The sequence below is a fragment of the Sciurus carolinensis genome, chromosome 6 (assembly GCF_902686445.1).
Source record: "Sciurus carolinensis chromosome 6, mSciCar1.2, whole genome shotgun sequence".
Taxonomy (NCBI): domain Eukaryota; kingdom Metazoa; phylum Chordata; class Mammalia; order Rodentia; family Sciuridae; genus Sciurus; species Sciurus carolinensis.
In genome coordinates this window covers 127993267-128012874 of record NC_062218.1, presented here as the reverse complement: position 1 = coordinate 128012874, position 19608 = coordinate 127993267, and the positions used below count along the sequence as shown (strand labels likewise).

The window sequence follows — 19608 nt, the reverse complement described above, 5'->3', positions numbered from 1 at the left end:
TGAGACTGAATCCAAGTTCAACACAGTCCAGCATGGGATAGAGATGTGAATGAGACAAATCAAAACCATGCAGATAAAACAATCAAGAAGTCTAAGTCACAGACTAGGAAGTAACATTGGACTGTTAGGTATCCTAGACATTCCTGAGTGACCATGGACAGGGCTGAGGTATCTGCACCAGCGCCACAAATTCCTTGTCTTTTACCATACTGATTTGTGCAAAATCATCTCTTTATTACATTTATGTTTTTCAAAAAATATTCCTGCTAGTGGGCTGCTTTCCCCTCAGGTCTACAGCTGACACATGTGAGATGTGTAATCCTTCCCTCTATGAGCCTGAATGACAAGAGCCTGAGGCTTTCACCCTTTGTCAGACCAGACGACAACCCATTTTGCTATTGGACACACATGGAAGAGCCCACTGGGCAATCTGCCCTCAGGATGGTGAGTGAGAGAGTTACCTTGAATTCAGTCTCAATGTTGGCTAGTCTGGCTAATTCGTTGCTTAGCTCCAGCGCTGTGAGGACAGGATCTTCACTAGACAGGGACAGATAGGCGGCGCTTGCCAGTCCTTTGTAGGCATTCATGCGGGAGCGCGAGTGGCTGAAGGAGTCTTTCCGCTGCTTCTCGGTGCACTCGGTGCACTTGCAGAAATAGTCATGGGGCCGCTCGATGCGGGCGCCCTTGAGCAGCAGGATGTGCACGATTTCATACTCCTGGCAGTGGGCTGCCAGGATGATGGGCGTGATGTCATGGGAGAAGCGTGTGCCATCCTCATCATAAGCGTAGAAGTCGTCGTCGCGTAGCTCCTGCTCCAGTGGGCTAAGCGTCAGGCGCTGGCCCTGTGCGAAGGCCGGGTGATTGAGAATGGCCTCCACGATGCGCACATAGCCCTTGCTGATGGCCAGCAGCAACGCGTCCCCAACCCGCGCCAGGTTCTCCTTCTTGAGCAGCAACTCCGTGACCTCCAGGTGCTCGTTGCCCACGGCCAACTGCAGTGCATTCTGTCCCATGTAGTCCACGCAGTTGAAGTTGAGGGTCTTGGACTCCTCCAGCATTTTCCTGACCACCGGGATGTTGCCATACTCAGCTGAATCTAGAAAGCGCTCTTCCTCAGGCGTCAGGCTAGTGCCCTTCTCGTTGAACATATAGGCTGGACCCCGGATGGCTTGTCGGCGGCCTTTCTCTCTCAAAGTCGTGTGCCGGCGCTGCATGTTTTTGAAGGTGCTGCTCCCCAACCTATGGGACAATAAGGCAAAGAAGCTCAATTACTTACCCAGAGGCCTGCAGACTTCCCAGAGGCAGAGTAAACAAAAATTGAGATTAAAAAAAAAAATCATGATTGGAATGATATTACAAATTATGAAATCTAATTAGAAAACATTGTCTTAAACACCCAGATCAAAACATAGTTTCCTGAACTATTTTTTCAAATGAAGAATCCTCAGTGATTCAACTTTTCTACCCCAGGGTGGAGGAGTCCAGTGGAGCTAAGAAGTGAGTTGAGGTGGAATGTGATGGGAGATGAAGGAAGAGTGTGGGGCATGGGTGTGGTTGCAACAGGGCCTGTTTCATCCGTTTGTAGTAGTCCAGCAAGTCACTTGGCTCCTCTAGATTTTGGTTTTCTTATCTGCACAACATAGAAAACTGCGCACCATAGGGTCCATGGGGGGATTAAATGAAGTAATTTGAATGAGAAAGTAGGCAATATTAGTTTTATTCTGTCCATTCAGGTCTGTTGTTATGCCCAGTTCTCCAAGGGCTGTGCCCACAACAGTTGCTGCCACCTTTGCTTCAGCTGTCTTACTCCATTGAGTTCTCATAGGGCAAGCATGGTCACACAGGTCTGCTTCTGTATTCTGTACTGTTTTCTATGAGGACTGTGTTTTCTGATGCCCATGAAAATTAAGCACCTAAGAGGAAAGATATGATGGGGAACAGGACTAGAGTCTTGGCCACGTGCTGATGGCTGCTATCAACCCTCCTGAGGGAGTTCAGTTGTAGCTTCTTAAGATTGAACCTGGAGTTTTATAAGGGTGAAAAAATAGGTCAACTTTTATGCTGGGTTCACTTCTAACTTGTTCTTTCTAACTGTGGTATAGTGTAGAGGTTAATATTAACACCATTAATTATAGCAGTTAGCATTTATTAAGTGCCTATTATGTACCAGGTGCTATACTAACGTGTAGGTGCTAACTTCACACATATGAGTGTGTTAATTCTTGTATCAGACCTATGAGGAAGACACCATTATTATCCTCATCTCCATGAAAATATAAGAGAAGCTAGGCTCAAAGACAGTATCTGAAGTCAGAAGGTTTAGAGTAGAAATTCTGACTCTGCCATTTGCCAGTCTGTGACTTTAAACAAGTTATCTAAAAGATTAGTAAAGTTTAAAAATGGCAAATGAGAGAAACTAACAGCTATCATGTAGTTTGAGCTCAAGTCAGTATGATCCATTTCTAGACAGCCTTGAGACCTTGATCAAGTACATAATGGAGGATCTGAGCCAGATGATCCTAAGCCTCCACTGACTTGGACATCTTAAACTTTTCTGATTCTCAAGTTGATCTTACCTGAATTTTCTATTCTCCTTCTCTAGTCTACTTTCATGGACACAATATTAGAATGGCATCCATTTAAACAAGAGGTATCTGTTCTAAAGATTAAGTACTTAGGAATTTGTTTCTAAATTATTTTCCATGGTCCAAGAAAATTATCTTTTTGTTGTCAGTTATATCTCCATGCATAAAGAATACTCGGTATTTCACTTAAGCCATTTTTAAAAGTAATCACTGAGAAAGAATTTTAAATTAAAACTGGGGCTTTGAAATTAAAAAAAAAAAAACTATTAATTAGTCTTAAGGATTTTTAAATTTTGGGCTCCATTTACTTTACTGCTTATTTTACCTTTAGATCTGTGCCAGTGTGATCTTTGGTGTAAACCAAAGATTGAAGGCCAGAGTTTAGAACTCTAATTCTGCCAGTAGCTGAGCACAATTCCCTTGGGAAAAGCTGCTAAATTATATGGTGGAGCACGTTCTTCATCTGCAAAAAGTAAAGGGAATAATTATAGGCAATTCCCTCTCAAGGCAACTGTCTTTGATAATTCCTAACAGACAGCTATCACTGTTTTAGGAGGAGAATCTGAACTGCCACTCACTTTTCTAAAGTACACTTTGTAAAAGATTGCTGTGCAAAAGATGGTCAGTTTTCAAGTTCACAAGTTCCTTCTGAGCGCATTTCTTTCAACAAAGCTATTATTCCAGGAAGAGAATCTCCTTGTTCATGCCAAAGGCAGACCCTAGACTGAGAATCCTATAGAAATATTTACAGGAGAGAGGGATTCACAAATAGTATGCAGACACTTATTGTTAATGTTTTTCAGGAGAGGGGTGATTGAGTTGAAAGCTAGGCAGTCCCCTCATTTGTTTCTCCAAAGGGCCTTTTCCAGAGGATGTAATAAGTTTAGTTTCTAGGCCTGTCATCTGGGCACACGCACACACAGGTGGAAATTAAGCCAACACCAGACCAATAATCTTCCTCATGGAATGAACCTATCCTGTGATAGGTTTCTGCTTTTCTCAAGAGCACCTCTCTGCACTTAACCGTCGCGACTCAACCCAGGAAAAAACAGTTTCCATTCAAAAGCCTGTGAGCTGTGTGTCAGATATAAAACAGCAGCCCTCCTTGAAGAAACAGGCACTACAGCTTGATTCCACGTCACTTTTCCATTAGAGGTCTGTCCAGGAGGGAGAATAGTTCACACTACAAGGTCAGGGATACCCAACTATTACACAGCAAGAAGCATTGGGGAGATAAATTCAAAGGAAATATAATAACTACTGAACCAAGTCAGCAGAAAATCATTTCAGAAGTACCCAATCTAAATTCAGAGTCCATATAAGTATCATGGATGCTGAAACCTTCAAACTTAAAGGATGTTCAAATATCATTTTTAATTCCTCTCATTAATGTAACAATAAGAAACAAGGTATTAGCTTTCTCATTTTTAGATGGAGAAACTGAGATAGGTGAAGTGAAAAGAATAAACCTTGTGTAAATAATTTGTGCACATGGGTAAGATATCATATACATCTTGCTGTTTCTATAATCATCATAAAAAGTATGTGTGAGTGACTGGTATTTCTTAGAACTTAAAATGTCTTCACCAGTTGTCATGCATTTTTCCAAATGACCTTGAAAGCAGACACCAGATGTAGCAAGAAATAAACAAGTCTCTCTTTCACAGCCATTAAAACCTCAGTTTTGAGATACATTTGGATGCCCCCAAAATGGTCAGTTATGCCCTCTTTCTAATGGAATTTGGCATTAAAAATGAAACCTTATCAGTCTTCAAGTCACTTATTCATATGAACATGCAGTGGGATGGGTTACCCAATGAGATTGCTTCCAACTTGAGGGGTTTCACCACAGACTCTGGAGCCATGTAATTGATTCAGATTGATGGAGGCCTTTTAACCTTACTGTGGCCTTCTTGGTAATTTTGACTTACTCTTAGGAACACCTCTCTAATATCTATCTCATTTCAACATTTGGACACTTAAAAATACATTTGGTTACCATATCTATGCTGTTTAATCTTAAAATTATAAATATTAATTATTTAACTGTATGTATCCCATGGGTTGGAAAGAATCCACCAAAGATGATGTGTTGCAAAGATAGTTGTTTGGCCCATAGAGCTGGTGGTCAAAACTCCCTCACAAATCCAATGTGTTCCCTTGCTGAACTCTGATGATCCTATTCACATTTTAGCGTCAAAAATGAGCAAAATGATTCTCCATAAATGCAATTGGTGTTTGATTGCCCCTACTTTATTATTTTTTAAATGAACTTTGAATGCAAATGTCTTTATGTTTGCATATATTATTGAGATAATGATTGATCAAACTCATCAAACACCTCAATTAAGCTACTGTATTTTTCTTTTTCCAGAAATGCATACATTGACATTTTGTGTCATTGAGAAAAAGGGTTCCAGTGAAACAAAACCATATTTGAGAGGAGAACTGATTATTAAACTCTCTCTTACTCCCTCTGTTCTATTTTTATCAAGCTTCACTTACAGATGCATCAGCCAGTCTGAAGGAAGCCAGATGTGAGTAATCTGTGAAAAGTATGAATCTTGCACCTTAAGTCCAATGCAAATGAGCATGACCATAAAGCTTTTGGAGACAGGTATTGTGGTTAATTATTGATTAAGAAAAGATCTCTTAAAATGTCTTTTTAGTGATATTTGTTGTTTTTTTTCTTAAACTGCTATATGCATCAAAGGTGTCTGTGAAAATTATCCAAGCCTGAAATCAATTCAGTCTATGAAATTCCCCAACTGGATGTAGAACCAAACAAAATCCAGAAGTCAGATCAGGTACTCAGGAAGACCCAGCTCTGGACTGTGCCTCCTCTCCTAAATGTTCACCTTCTGAATTTTAGTCCATAATGACAGTGATAAAATAGTAAAGTGATCTGTATCTTCTCCTAAACCTCAGTTCTCTTACCATTATAAAGGGAGTGATATAATTCATCTCTCATATTTCTTAGGACCACATTAAAAATTAAATAGTGTATGCCAAATGCCCTGAACACTATAAAACTTTATACAAGTGATCATGACAATAATGATCAAAATCTTGCATATTGATACACTTAAGTACCAATACACTTAAGCACAAAATTACTTAAATTTATTCAGATTTTACCCTACACTGATATATTCAGCTTCACTATCTTTAAAAATGACTATGTAACAGTGATAGTTAACATATATTACACATTTCTCATGTGCCAGACACTAAAAGTGATTTATATGAATTATTGTTTCAAATAAATTATCATGTGTTAAGCTTAGCTATTTTCTTAAATGACTATTCAGTCTTGATGATTAACATTTATTACACATTAACCATGTGCTAATCTTCATGTTGAATACTTTACATGCATTATCATTTTAAGTTCTCACAAACTACTACATTACTTATGTGTTATCTTTATTCCTGTTTAAAGGATGATGAAAGGAGACACAAATAGGTTAACCATATTTCTCAGGGGACAGAACTTTTCAGTGGTGCACCCAATATTTGGAGTCTAATTTCAAAGTCTGTGCTGGTGTGCCATTGCCATCCATCTTCGTCCTGCATTTCCTTAAGTTTCTTTTGTCCATAAAACTTTCCATTAGAGTGAAGGATACTTGAGGGCAAGGGAATTGATTATTTACATGGTATATGCACCTGGTGCCCAGTATACCTGATGTTTGGCATATGGAGCATGGTCAGATGACTTAGTTAATTCTTAAATACTTGATCTGGGTTGGTCTTTCAAGAGGACCAATAAAATAGAGGTGTTAATGTTTGCCAAAATCATCTTTCTTACAAATACAGAAGCCATGTAATCTTATAACCACTATTTCCTATTTCAGACTGACAACTATTAAATAAGGCATGGATTCCAAAGTAAAATCAATTTTCAATTAGCTCCACTATAGATGATGACCCATAAGTTACTAGATGAGATGGCTAATATCAGAAGTTTTATTAAATCCCTTGAGTGACTGGGGCAGAAAATCGAGACATTTCCATTTCATAATACTGAAAATATTTGCATATTTCCAAAGGCATCCAACTTATTTCTAAATGCCATCTTTCATATTATGTTGAAGTTGAAGTGAGATAGTGAATATAAATTACTTAGTACCTAATAAGTGCTCTAGTGTCATTGAATATTAACTTTTTTAGTTTATCAATATTAATTGTGGGTCTAAAGCATTCAAGTTCCCACCTAAACTATTGACAATAATATGCTTGACCAACATTTATATTTTGAGTGTAAGAAAAGAGATTACCCACCTAATTACTCTGTTATTTATGTGAGTTCATACATTTTACCAATCCAGTCCTAAGGAAATAAGCAACTTGACCCTCTGCTATTAATTACAATGTATAATATTAAGATATACTTTCCAAACAATTCTACTAATGTAGGATAGTTTTTCCATTGAATCTGTATTGAATAATATTATCTAGTGTTCCTGAATGTCAACAACTGATTCTATTAGTAGTTTGTTTTTTTCACAAAATAGTATAATTTAGAGAAGAGGCTATTCTCAGTAGTTTCAAGCTACACGATATATTAGCTGTCCAAATATAACTGGTGTTTGTGAATGCTTCCTTTTTTTCTCCTTACCTTAAAAATTCTTATTTGCTTATTTGGGCCAGGAAGTTATGAAACTGGATATCTATATCTCATTGTCTCTAACTTCAGATAGAATTAAAATGGCAAGTTCGAATAGTTACATATAAAAAGATTCATGTTGTAATAAAATTGATATGTATAATATTCTGATGGTTTTATTGACCTCTGTGCCTAAAGAGTCTGATATGAACACCTACCACAAGCAAAAAGAGAGGTCCTTAAATTGTGGAATGAAAATACTAGAAAAAGTAGCATGCTGAATATTTATCTCAGGAAAGTGTTGATTACTTTTGCTAAGCAGCAGCTCCTGGTAGTTCTCATCCAAGATACCACAGGCATTCTGCAATTAGCCTCAATGAGGCTCCACATAGTTCTGATTTTTTTTCTGGGTTAATTACTGCCTTAAGGAGTTAGCTAGTCTACATGCCCCTAAGCCTAGGAGCAAGTGTTTTGGAGATAAATATTTATGGAATTATAATTACAACATAGAACCTTGGTAAACTGTTAGACAACTAAGTCAATGTCATTGTTAAAAAACTCTTAGTGGGTTTGCATCATATACATATTGAATATTCTGGATTTTATGTGAGTTCATTCATAAATCTGGTGTGCTCAGTACTTTTAGAAATAGAACCCACCAGTAGGTGGCATTCTGAAGCAAAAATTCACTGAGTGCCACCAGACAGGGTCAATCATTATTGCCTTTTTAAAATCTACCCTGATCCATTAAGCCTTTAAATGATAGTTAATGGCAATGGCATCTTAGTTGTGTCTACTCAATCATACCTAAGTGAATTTACAATTTCAAACTTAAAGGGGAGACTCTGTGATCCAGATTATCAAAGCTCATGTCAAAGCTCTGCCCAGACTACATCTCTTTTATTAAGAGCATATTTGTTATTTTGAAATGGATGTCTAAAGGAGACATAGAGCTCATACCATATTTTCAACAAGAAAAAAGGGGGGAAAAAAGGAAAATCACAGCCCTTTTCTTGCCACCTGTAGTTCTTTAACAGTGACTGTTTATTAGAATATATCCTTCTTCCTTCTTCCAACTCCTTGTTTATATTCAAATAAATAACAACAGAACACCAAATCATAAAAGCTCTCAGTAGTGAAAAGGGAAAGACAACACACATACTCTCTTTTAGACATAAAACTATATACTTCTCTGGCACAAAAAGATGAGGTTTACCAGGAGGAGTTGCCTATTTCTAAATGGCTTTGTAAACTTAGACTGTCAATAAAAGAAAAAAAAAATTTCCTACCAACTGAACAAATAAGATGTCATATGCAGACAACACCTAAAAACCTAAGCAATGACCCAGAGAGAAAGGGCTAATAAATAAAAGTTTAATTTCATATTTCAGGGAGAAAACAATCTCTACTGGAAAAATCGATATGAAAGAATCGTCATAGCTACTTACATTGAGGGTAAAATACGCAGGCTTGTCCCTCCTCTAGATGACCGGGATCCGGTGCAGAGTCGCGGGAATCTGGCTCCCCATGGGTGGTAGCTGAGAAGGTGCTGCTCTCCGTGGTGCTGAAGTACAAAGCTGGTCAAGAGAGTGGAGTTGCGATAATGTGAAGGCGCGCTCTGGTTTTCTTTGTGCTGCAATGGTAAAAACTCGCCTTTCGTCTTTGGTGGCAGACCCGACTTCCCGTCCTTTTCCTAATCTGGGGGAAATTTCCCAGAGAACATGAAGGAGAAGCATCCGTGTGTGAGACTGGCATGCAGCGTGATGATGGGTTAGTATAGTCCCCACCCCCTCTTCCAGACATAGCTTTGAGAGGGAGAGAGCAACTCTGTTTTTCTACCATAGTCCCTCAGAATTTCTACCTGCCTCCTCTGTCCCAGAATAGTGCATAAAACACACACACACACACACACACACACACACACGCACCCACACACACACACAAACACACACACACACACACACACACACACACACACTCCCCTCGGTTACATAAGGGAACATGATCTGGCTCCTGAAGCAGAATGTTCATCAGTTTAAACAAATGAAGTAGGGAATAAACTGGCCTTCCTACCTGTTGTGTCTGCATGTATTTATAGAGGGAGAAAGTTGAGAAGAAAACTCAAACCAAAAGATTCTGAAGTGACAAGAGTAGTTTCCTTTAGTAAGCCTTAAGGCCACACCCCACTTTATTTTCTGAGTGATGCATCTTTTAATTCATAATCTTAATCTTATCTTTATTTAGGAAGAGGTTAGTGACATAGATCAGGTCTGATGTTAGTAATAAGTCTTTAAATGATTAGCTTTCATTTGTAATTTTTCATCTTTTGAAAGGAAATTCCTAATGTAAAAATCCATTCTTCCAATTGTCTGCATTCTTACCAATTGCTGTTACCACATAGTCTATGATTCTTAAACACTAAGGTATTTTGGTGACATCATTGGAAAGAAACACCTCAATTGAAATATTGTCTGTGTAAGAAAAACTGATTGTTTCCAGGTTCTATCTATGTTGCTGAATAATAATTCATCATGCTTATTCTTTGAAATCAATTCATGGATTAATAACTGGCACTCTGTAGAGACTGTCTCTGTGTGCAAATGCAACACTTAAGATTAAAGAGTTGGCTTATAGTGTATTTTGCACAGTTCCATTCTCGTTTTATATGCAAATCAGATTGCATTTGTTCATTTATATGTTACTAGCATTTACTCTGGGAATACCCTGGTATATGGGAAAAGATCCTTGGATTTTGATTTACTTATTTGTGTGACCTTGGACATAAGTTAATCATTAAACTTCAGTCCCTTGATATGTATACAGTGGGTAACAATAGGATTAATAATGCATTTTACCAATTATTATGGTGATGAGTTAAAATAAAAATACAATGCAACAAAGTTTGCATTTAAGACATGCTTGATACATTTGGATATCCTTCCTTCCCTCCTTGTTCAAGAGAAGTTAAGTAACTCATTAAACTCTCCAAAAAGACTGAGAGCAGATTAATTTTATTCCATAAACCTCCACACAAACTTTCCAGTATTAATGATTGTGCTTTGTTGAATAAAATACCATTTTAAAAAGACATTTCTTAGAATTAAGACTTTTTATTCAAAATTTTATAGACTTGAAGGATAAAAGGAATTTTTACTTTTTATAGAATCAGAAACAGGTTTAACTCATTTAAATGAAATGCTAATGAATTAATAGCTCTATAGTGTTACACTGAAGTGCAGACCAAAATATAGTATGGGAAGCCAACAGAAGTGTCTTACACATCCACTAAGTTAGAAGATTAGCTCTGACACTGATAATATCCTTTTGATTGGGATCCTCATCATCATGATTAGTGAATCAGTATAGAATAAGATACTCTTAATTATAAAATACTTTCCGAAGAACACTGGCTTGTGGCTTTTAGTTGATAATAATGGAGATGATATATTGTGTTTTTAATAAATATCCAAGAGCATATTTTCATCAGTTTCTGACATGAACTATGTCCTTGTTTCCACTCAAGATAATGTCATTTAAAAATTCAAACCACATTTAAAAAAATATTCTATCAATGATAGATGATACAGTAGTTACTTCTGTGTTTGTGTGTGTGTGTGTGTATATATATAAAGAGAGAGAGAGAGACAGAGACAGATAGAAAGTGAGTGAGCTAATTATTTTATAGGTATATCAATTAATTGAAAAAAGGTCAGAATCAGGCCAGACAGTTCTTCAAAAATGATAGGAAAGATGACATTTTGTGAAGGATCCAGTCCTCAAGGTCCTCATTATTGGAGTACTTTACCAATTCCAGAGGATGTCATTACACAGACATTTGGTTCAATAGGCAAATACTTGTAATCTGAAAAACATTATATGCATATCAAAGTATCATTTTAAATATCTAAAACACTGAAGTAATTAGATCTTCATTATTAACAATGAAAGTTCAAGACTCTCAGTTCTTGGACTAGAAGATGTCTATGATATCTGCATAAGACTTGAAGATTTGCTTTCTTACAGTCTCTCCTGGGAATAGGCCCACAGCAGAATTTAGTGGTTAAGAGTGCATAAGACTTTGAGTCAAACTTTTTTGTATTTTAACTCAAATCTTTCATTTTCTATGTGCATCCCCCAGTTTTATCACCTGTAAAATGAAAGCTGCAACAGTCCCTTGCTTGTAGAGTTATAGTGAGGATAAAATGAGACAACTCACATAAAGAGCTTAGAATAGTGCCTGGCACATTGAGCTCAGCATATGTTGCTTTCACTATTGCTTAACAGCTTGCTCTATGACTGAACAGTGAACATTCTATTGATCAGTGGTTCTCAGACTTTCTGTGCTCCATCATAACCTAATACCCTGCTAAAAATATAAAAATACAAATTCTTGATGATACTTACCCTGGAAATTTTCCTTTCTCTCCCAAGAACCTTGAGTGATTCTTAAACAGGTAACTCACAAATCACCTACTGTCTACTACTAAATAGACTACTATTGTCTATTTAAAGATTAAACTGTTTTAGAAACTACAACCATGAGTCTGAATCCACTGGGACACTCTTTTCCCCCCACCTCAGATGTTCTTTAATAGTTCTTTAATTTGTTTGGTTACTTAGCAAATCTAATTCTTTCTCCTACATAGAAATATATTCAACAGACTTATTAGACTTTTGATTTAAGAACTGATTCTAAAAAAGTTTTCAGAGAAAAATATGTCTGGTTGAAATGAGTAGAAGCCATTATATTGAACCCATTTTGAAAAAGAATAGTTGGGCCAGGTGCAGTGGCATACATCTGTAATCCTAGCTACTCTAAAGACTGAGGCAGGAGAATTGCAAGTTTGAGACCAGCCTCAGCAAGTTAATGAGACCCTTAACACTTAGTGGGAACCTGTCTCAAGATAAAAAATTGAAAAGACTGGGTATGTAACTCAGTGGTAAAGCATCCCTGGGTTCAATCTTCAGTGCCTCCCCTCAAAAGGCATAGAGGATCTCTCTTATCATCTCGTTTAATAGTCACATCATTGACTGAAAACAGCACTATGTCTCAAAATGATGATAAGAATATTATTTCAATTCTACTAATATTTATGTTTTATGCAATATTGCTGATCTTCTGTTTTAGGCTATATGTTGTGGTTTTCAAAGGTTGTGCTTTTATAGGATTTGTATAAGCTACAATTGACCCACAACCTATTAAAGTTTCTTTAAAAAGAAAACAGAAACTAATATGAAATATTTATGTCTATTCTTGAAAATATGCTTGAGATGCTGTGGTAGACAGGAAGATCCCCTTCAATGAAAGACTTCTGCAGAGATAGTAGTCAGTTGATAGCCTCCAGCTGTCATATCCTGCAGAGTTTGCTTCAACTACAAAGACCTACCTTATCTCAGATCACACCCTTTCTGGGGTAGACTACATTTTGTGGATAAGCAAGTGAGAGAATACAAGCCATTTTAAGGACACTCTTATGAGCAATACTCATCCTAGGGCTTCCTGTTATATTGGTCAAATTGTCATAGTTTGATTTCTTCTTCTGATCAATCTTGCTTCTTTCCTCTTTCTTTAATAAATGTTCATTCCTAACAAATATCTTTCACCTACATCTCCATAATAACATCTACTTCTGGAGAATATAATCTGAATTAATGAATACAATGAATGAATTGAGAAAGTAGATGGGTTTTGGAGCTAGGTTGCCACCATCCATTTGGCAATGAGGACACCATCATTCGTCATTGATGGAGCACAGATGGCTTGTCGAAGAAGGTGGTGGTCCAGTGGTTAAATTTTCACTTGTGATTTAGGAGGTAACACTAGTGGAAGAGAATGTATTTTTAAGTGTGATGCATCATACATTTAAAACATAGAAGAAATAATAATGGGAAGCATATAGTATTATCCAGATGTAAAAGTCAGAGGATGTCTTGATTGCATATGAAGATGTTCTTACTGACTCTAATGGAGGAGTAGAGAAAGTCAGTGTGCAGGCTTTGGAATTTGTATTCAGACTGAATGTCACAGCTGACTAAATGCCCAACTAGGGTAGGTCTGTCATGCCAAGGTTAGCATCCTGGACGTCAATGGGATGAGTATATTTGTTATGGTTTGGATCTAGGAATGTCCCCCACAAAACTCATGTGTTAAACAATGCAGCAATATTCAGAGGTGAAAAGACTGGATTATAAGTGCTGTAACCTCATCACTGGGTTAATTCATTTGATGAAATAATGATTTCAGTGGACTACTCAGTGGTAACTCTAGGCATGTGGGGTGTGGCTGGAGCAATTAGGTCACAGGGGGTGTAGCCTTGGATTATATCTATACCTAGCCCCTTTTCTCTCTCTGCTTCCCATCTGCCATAATGTTTCTGCAATAGAGTCAGTCACCTGAGGACTGAGACCTCTGAAATCATGAGCCAAAATAAATCTTACCTACTTTAAATAGTTTTTTCCAGATATTTTGGTCATAGTGATGAAAAACTAACTAACACAATATCTGCATGCATGTTCTGAGGATTTTGACATTACATATACCTCTGAACATTTAAAGTAGAGGTCATTGCTTATTAAGAGCAAGCACCTATCATCTATACTAGAAGAAATTATGTAGACTTCATTCCCATGGGGTAACACATGCATGACTTGGACCTATATCACCTTCCCTTCTGCTCCAAAGGCATATTCTTAAGGTTAAGTTGTACATAGGGTCTAAGGTGACTTTGATACCCACAGAGGCATACTATAGCAAAGGATGTTGTGAGTCTAAGTAAGGCAGGAAAAGGGCAATTCTCAAAGAAGCCAAAAGAACTCTTTGACATGTGCTGGAATGAGTTAGGCAGTATGTGTGGGACTTGATTCTGAGGGTGCTTGATCAAGAAGACCTAAAATAAAAATTGGATGGTGAATAGTTCATTGCCTTTATAAATGTTATCTTGAATTATGGTATTTAGTAACTTGGCAAGGATCCCAGGGGATGATATGAATTCACTATTAGAATGATCCCTGGAAACAAGAAAAAAAGCAATGGCCCACATTACACAAAATTGAAATGACACAATCTCCATGGTGGAAGGTAGGGAAGGTAATAAAAAGCTTATAAATGTGGAGAAGTTGGAATCAATCTAGATGGTTTGACTAGATGGCCCAGGAGGTGACTGCATTCATGGGGTTTAAAGAACATATTGTTTACAAAGAGCATAAGAAATGCACTGGTTAGAGGTGCACCTCATCATTTAAAGTTTTTGCAATGGTTCTCTGTAAGCCAGGTCTGACAGCAGAACTTGGCTTATGGATAGCAATATGCATGCTAGAACCCTGAAACAATAGAGACTGGTAGCTTAATAACTTTGGCCTCCTAGAGCAGCAGTTCTTGGAATTAATGTAATGACAGCAAGATTGGAGGGGCAGTCTAAGGGGCATAGCCCGCAGAATTATAGAAGTGGTTAATAGAACACAGCCTCCCTAGGGACAAAATAGTTATATTGTTGCCTAAGATACTATTAAGTTTGCTACACACGTGTGGGGGGAAGGATAATTGGCAAGCTGAGAATAGTTACTACCACAGAAAGTCATGAATCCAGATCATAAATGCATATTACTAAATGAAATAGGAAAATCAAAAAGGGTACACATGCTGTATAATTACAACTATATGGCATCCTAGAAAAGGCAAAACCATGAAGACAATAAAGTCAAGGGCTAGGGGAGGGAGGAATTAATAGGTAGAAGACACAGGATTCTTAGGGCAGTAAAATTATCCCGTGCTATACTGTAATTGAGGGCAGAAACATGTCATGATTTATTGTCAAAACCAAAAGGAAACCCTAATGTAAACTATGTACTTCAGGTGATAATAGTGTGTCAATGTAGGCTTATTGATTATAATAAATGTTACACTCTGTTGTGTGATATTGATAATGAGGGAGACAGAATGTGTGGAGGCAGGAGATATATGGAGACTCTGTGTATTTTTCAGTCAATTTGCCTATGAATCCAAAACTTCCCTAAAAAATAAAGTATATTTTTAAAAATGTCATGATACCTTGATTATTTTCTGGTTCTTATTCCACTTTCAGACCAGAAACTAATTGAAGAGATTGGTCAATTCCCAAGAGAAAGAACCCTAGGATCTTTACATAGTTGGAATGACCTTAGTTCTTACTTGATTAAATTTCTTGAGTAATTTTGAACTGAGGAAAAAAGGGGAATGTCCAGGAATTTGGGGCTCTTTCAGACCCGGAGTTTGAACTTTCATTAATATTCTGAAGCCTGAAGCCTTATCATGGCCTTCTTGTTAGAATGGTGGTAAATGGAGATCAAATGACAAATGAAGTTCAGGCAAATAATGAGTGTAGAGGAGGCCCACTGAGCCTATGAACCCACATGATTATCATTTTCTTGGTCACAGCATGAGTGAGTTTTGCATTCTTGGCATTTGGTTCAACCTCACATTTGGTTCAGTCATGTGGGTAAAAGCTATTATAGCAAGGAAAACCAAGAAAGACTCTTAATCCCCCTCCCACCAGCCAAGATGGGAATTAAAAAATAGTAACAGCATACAAGAGAAGGAAAGTAGTGGCAAGAAATTAATTAATTCATTATTCATTCATTCATGATTTAAGGATTTAAGGATACAGAGGTATAGTATCTGAGATACCTCCATTTAATTGGTCAATCTAGCACCTGTGAAAGTCAATGACCCTAGGATGATAACTGTAGATTATTACAAGTCAAGTCACTGTGCTAGATGTGGTATCTTTGTTTGAGAGGATTGATGGATACTGGGTATATTGTCATTGTTTTAGAAAATATATTGTTTATACCACATGATAAAAGAGAACTGGATATTATTCATATTCATGTGGAATCAACAGCACATTTTTATGGTTTTGCTCAAGGGCTTATGTTAACTGTCCTGCCCTCTGTCATAATAGAGTACAAAGAGATTTGGGCTGTCTGAGCACACTGCAGGACACCACATTGATTTATTATGTTGATGATATTATGTTGATTGGACCAGATTAGCAAAAAGTGGTCAGCATGCTGGAGATTTTAGTAAATCACTTGTACTTCAGAGGGTAGGAAATAAAACCTTCCATAGAGAAATAAGTGTGGATTTGCCATATCTAAAAATTTAGGAGTCCAGAAATCAAGAGCATGCTGGTTATCCCCATCCAAAATAAAAGACAGATTATTTGGTCTTACAATCTTATACTCAAAGAAAGAAACACAAAGACTAGTGGTCCTCTTTGGGTGTAGAAGGCACCAAATTCTGCATCTACGATTTTGCTGTAGCCCATATCATTCAGGAAGCATGAAAGGTAGACTAGAGCTCAGAACAAGAAAATACTCTTCAGCAGAACCAGGTTGTGATTCAAGCAGCCTGGATGTTGAGGTCACACAGTCTGATAAACCAAAAAGGTATTGGAAGTTATCCATTGTAGATAAAGATGTCATGTATAGCTTGAGTCAAGTCCTGGTGAAAGAATCAGAGTTTGGGCCCATACAGTTTGAGCCATGTCATTTGCAGTGGAGAATTGCATACCTTTTGAGAAATAACTTCTGTCATGCTACTGGATGCTAGTGAAGATGAATCACCTGACCATAAGAAAGTAAGTGACCATATGTCTAGAACTCTCCATTATGAGTTATATAGGTTCTGTTAGATTCACTAAGTTATGAGGACAGATGGGTCTGGGGATGATTATTGTGAAATGGAAGTGTTATATCTAGGATTGAGTGCTAGGAGGACCAGAGAACATAAACAAGTGGTTTGAGCATGAGCAAATTGGTTTCAATTTCCATGGCACCTACTACTGTAGCACCAGTGTCCCTCCCTTGACTCATATCTATTACTATATGGAAAATATAAAATACTAGGTGAAAGAAGATGGAAAAAACTGAGTTTGGTATATAGGGAAGCTGGCTTAGCTTTTTACAAGTAAAAAGTAGATGGCAGCTATACTACAATTTCATTCAGGAGTAGTCTTGAAAGATAAGGGAAATGTACCCAGTGCACAGAGGTGGACCTTCTTTATGCGTGGAAAGAGAATTAACCTGAAATTAAATGTGCATAAACTAATGGATAGTGATGAATGACTTGTCTAGCTGGTCAGGAGCCTAGAGGGAGAAACAGTGGAATTTGGAAACAAGAAAGTGGGGCATATGCATGAGACTAGACTTACGGGAATGGATATTAATTGTGAAGACTTTCATATGTCAATATCCATCAGATAGCATATACCATGGAAATAATACTAAACAATTAAGGAGACAAAGTGACCTATCCAGCTGACATCAACTAGCCTGTCATCAGCCACCCCAGTGCTGCTATATAGTGGATACATAAATGATGGCAGCAGCAATGAAGGATTTGCATGACTCCAATGACCCGGATTCCCACATACCAAACTTTTCTAGCTATGGTCACTGTTGAACATCCAACATACCAGCAACAGAGATCAATGTTAACACCTTTACTGAAGACCAACCAGCCTCTAGGTGGCAGGTAAACTACATTGGGTTCATTTCATTTTGAAAGGGTTCATGGCTTATTCTCACATGTTTCCTGGGAATGGACATTTGCTTTTCCTCCCTACATGATCTCAATCAACACTACTATCTGAGAGCTTATAGAGGAGTTATTGATTTACTGGAATAATATCTTGCATAATATTGCATCAGACTAAGGGACCCACTTTGTAATAAAGAGGTTCATGAGGGGTCCCCCAGTCATAGCTCTACTGCTGCATTAGGAAACTGCTAGTCTGATAGAACTTTGTAGGTTAGGAAGCATTACTCTACACAGATGGGGTACTATTCTCTAGAATTTAGTATATACATCAAATCCATGACTTTTATATAGTATTGTGTCCCCTGTAGGAAGAATACACAAGAAATCAAGGGATGAGAATAGTAGTGGCCCCACTTGCATCACTCTCAACTGTCCACTTTCCTTTTTCATAATTATCTGTTCTGCTGGGTTAGAGATCCTAGTCTTCAAAATGGGGGGCACTTTGTCAAGGAGGAATAGAAAGAGACCCATTAAATTATAAGCTTGTCACTTAGGCACCTTACTTCCTTGTGTCCAGGGACAAAAGGCAAGAGGAAGAGTCACTGTCTTGGCAGGGTAATAGACTCTGACACTTAAGAGGAGGCAGAACTGCTATTGCACAATACAGCCAAGGAGGTCTATGTTTGGAACTCAACCGATCCCTTTGGGCCCATCTTAGTATGCCTTTTCCCAATCGTGACTCTAAATTGACTAGTACTGTGACTCTATCCAAAGAGGCTGTTGACTATTGGCTCAGATCCTTAGGGATGAAGGTCTGGGTCACATTAGCAAGTAAGCAGTGGAGGGCTAATTGGATTCTAAAATGCGCAGTGAAAGAAGGAGAAAGAACATCAGTTGGGATCCTAAAGCCTGAGATCTACTTTTGCTTTAGGCACTATAGTTTAGTCCACTAATATCTGTCTTCTAAGTTTCTTCATAAAGAGAGTCACGCTAGACATCTGAATGATCTGGTCTTCCATCCCACATGCAGTTTGATCTAAGCACTAGAGGGGTAGACCATGGAAGACATAGCAACGTGCCAACTGGTTTCTCCCTCCAGAAAAATCTTGCTGCCCAGTGAAAGGTAATACCAGCAGATAGTCTCCACATTTCAGTTACTCTGAAGTCTGCTTAGCTCTAGACACTCACCTTGCCTGAGGTCAAATCCCTGTCAGGGCAGCCTTTGTCTGATGACTGAGTGAAAAGTGTGTATGCCAGGCATTTGGGCTTGACACAGGGCATCTTAATGGGCAATAGCTAGTACAGAGTGCCCTGCTAAATTGGTAATGTGAGGATAAGGCCTCATTCTTCTCTTCATCAGTGTTGATTAGAGTTAAACATCTTGTACAGCAATCTCTATTTCTATTTCTAGATTACTCAGTCTGCAACAGATGGCATATAGGGATATATAAAAAAGTAGAAATAGGTGAAAAAGAATAGGGCAATAGTAAGGATAGGGACATAAAATTATTTGGTTCAAACCAACATATAACTCCCTGAGTCCTACCCACTTCTATGGTCAGGATCCAAGTTTTCTAGAAGCAAGAATAGAGTGAAAACAAGCCATATAATCAATGGAAATCATGTGACCAGGTGAAGGACAACAATTCCTCATCCTAAGAGCAGAAAAAAAGTTTCTGAGAAAGGACACTGTGTAATGAAATGAACAACCTTAACAATTACAATTATGCTGCATGGTTAACTAGATGGCTCATTGCCATTTATTACATTTATTTGAAGTGGAATTACAATCAATCACATTATTTTAAGCAGGTTTATTTTTTGTCACTCACATTCCTTAGGCTCTGGATCAGTGGGTAAGTATTAGTCATTGGAACCCATTATCCAAGGGTGCTTGG

At 37.8% G+C, this 19608-nt stretch overlaps 1 protein-coding gene across 1 annotated transcript in view; it reads right to left on the bottom strand.

The window, feature by feature from the left end:
- Window positions 1-18991, bottom strand: part of Trpc7 (transient receptor potential cation channel subfamily C member 7) — a 145260-nt gene extending 126269 nt beyond the window's left edge. Inside the window, exons 1-3 of the mRNA XM_047554779.1 lie at window positions 18899-18991; window positions 8640-8884; window positions 462-1239 (exon numbers count right to left, since the gene is read on the bottom strand). Coding sequence (XP_047410735.1) covers window positions 462-1239; window positions 8640-8884; window positions 18899-18991 — 1116 coding nt within the window. The remainder of the gene's footprint in view (window positions 1-461; window positions 1240-8639; window positions 8885-18898) is intronic.
- Window positions 18992-19608: the final 617 nt, after the last annotated feature.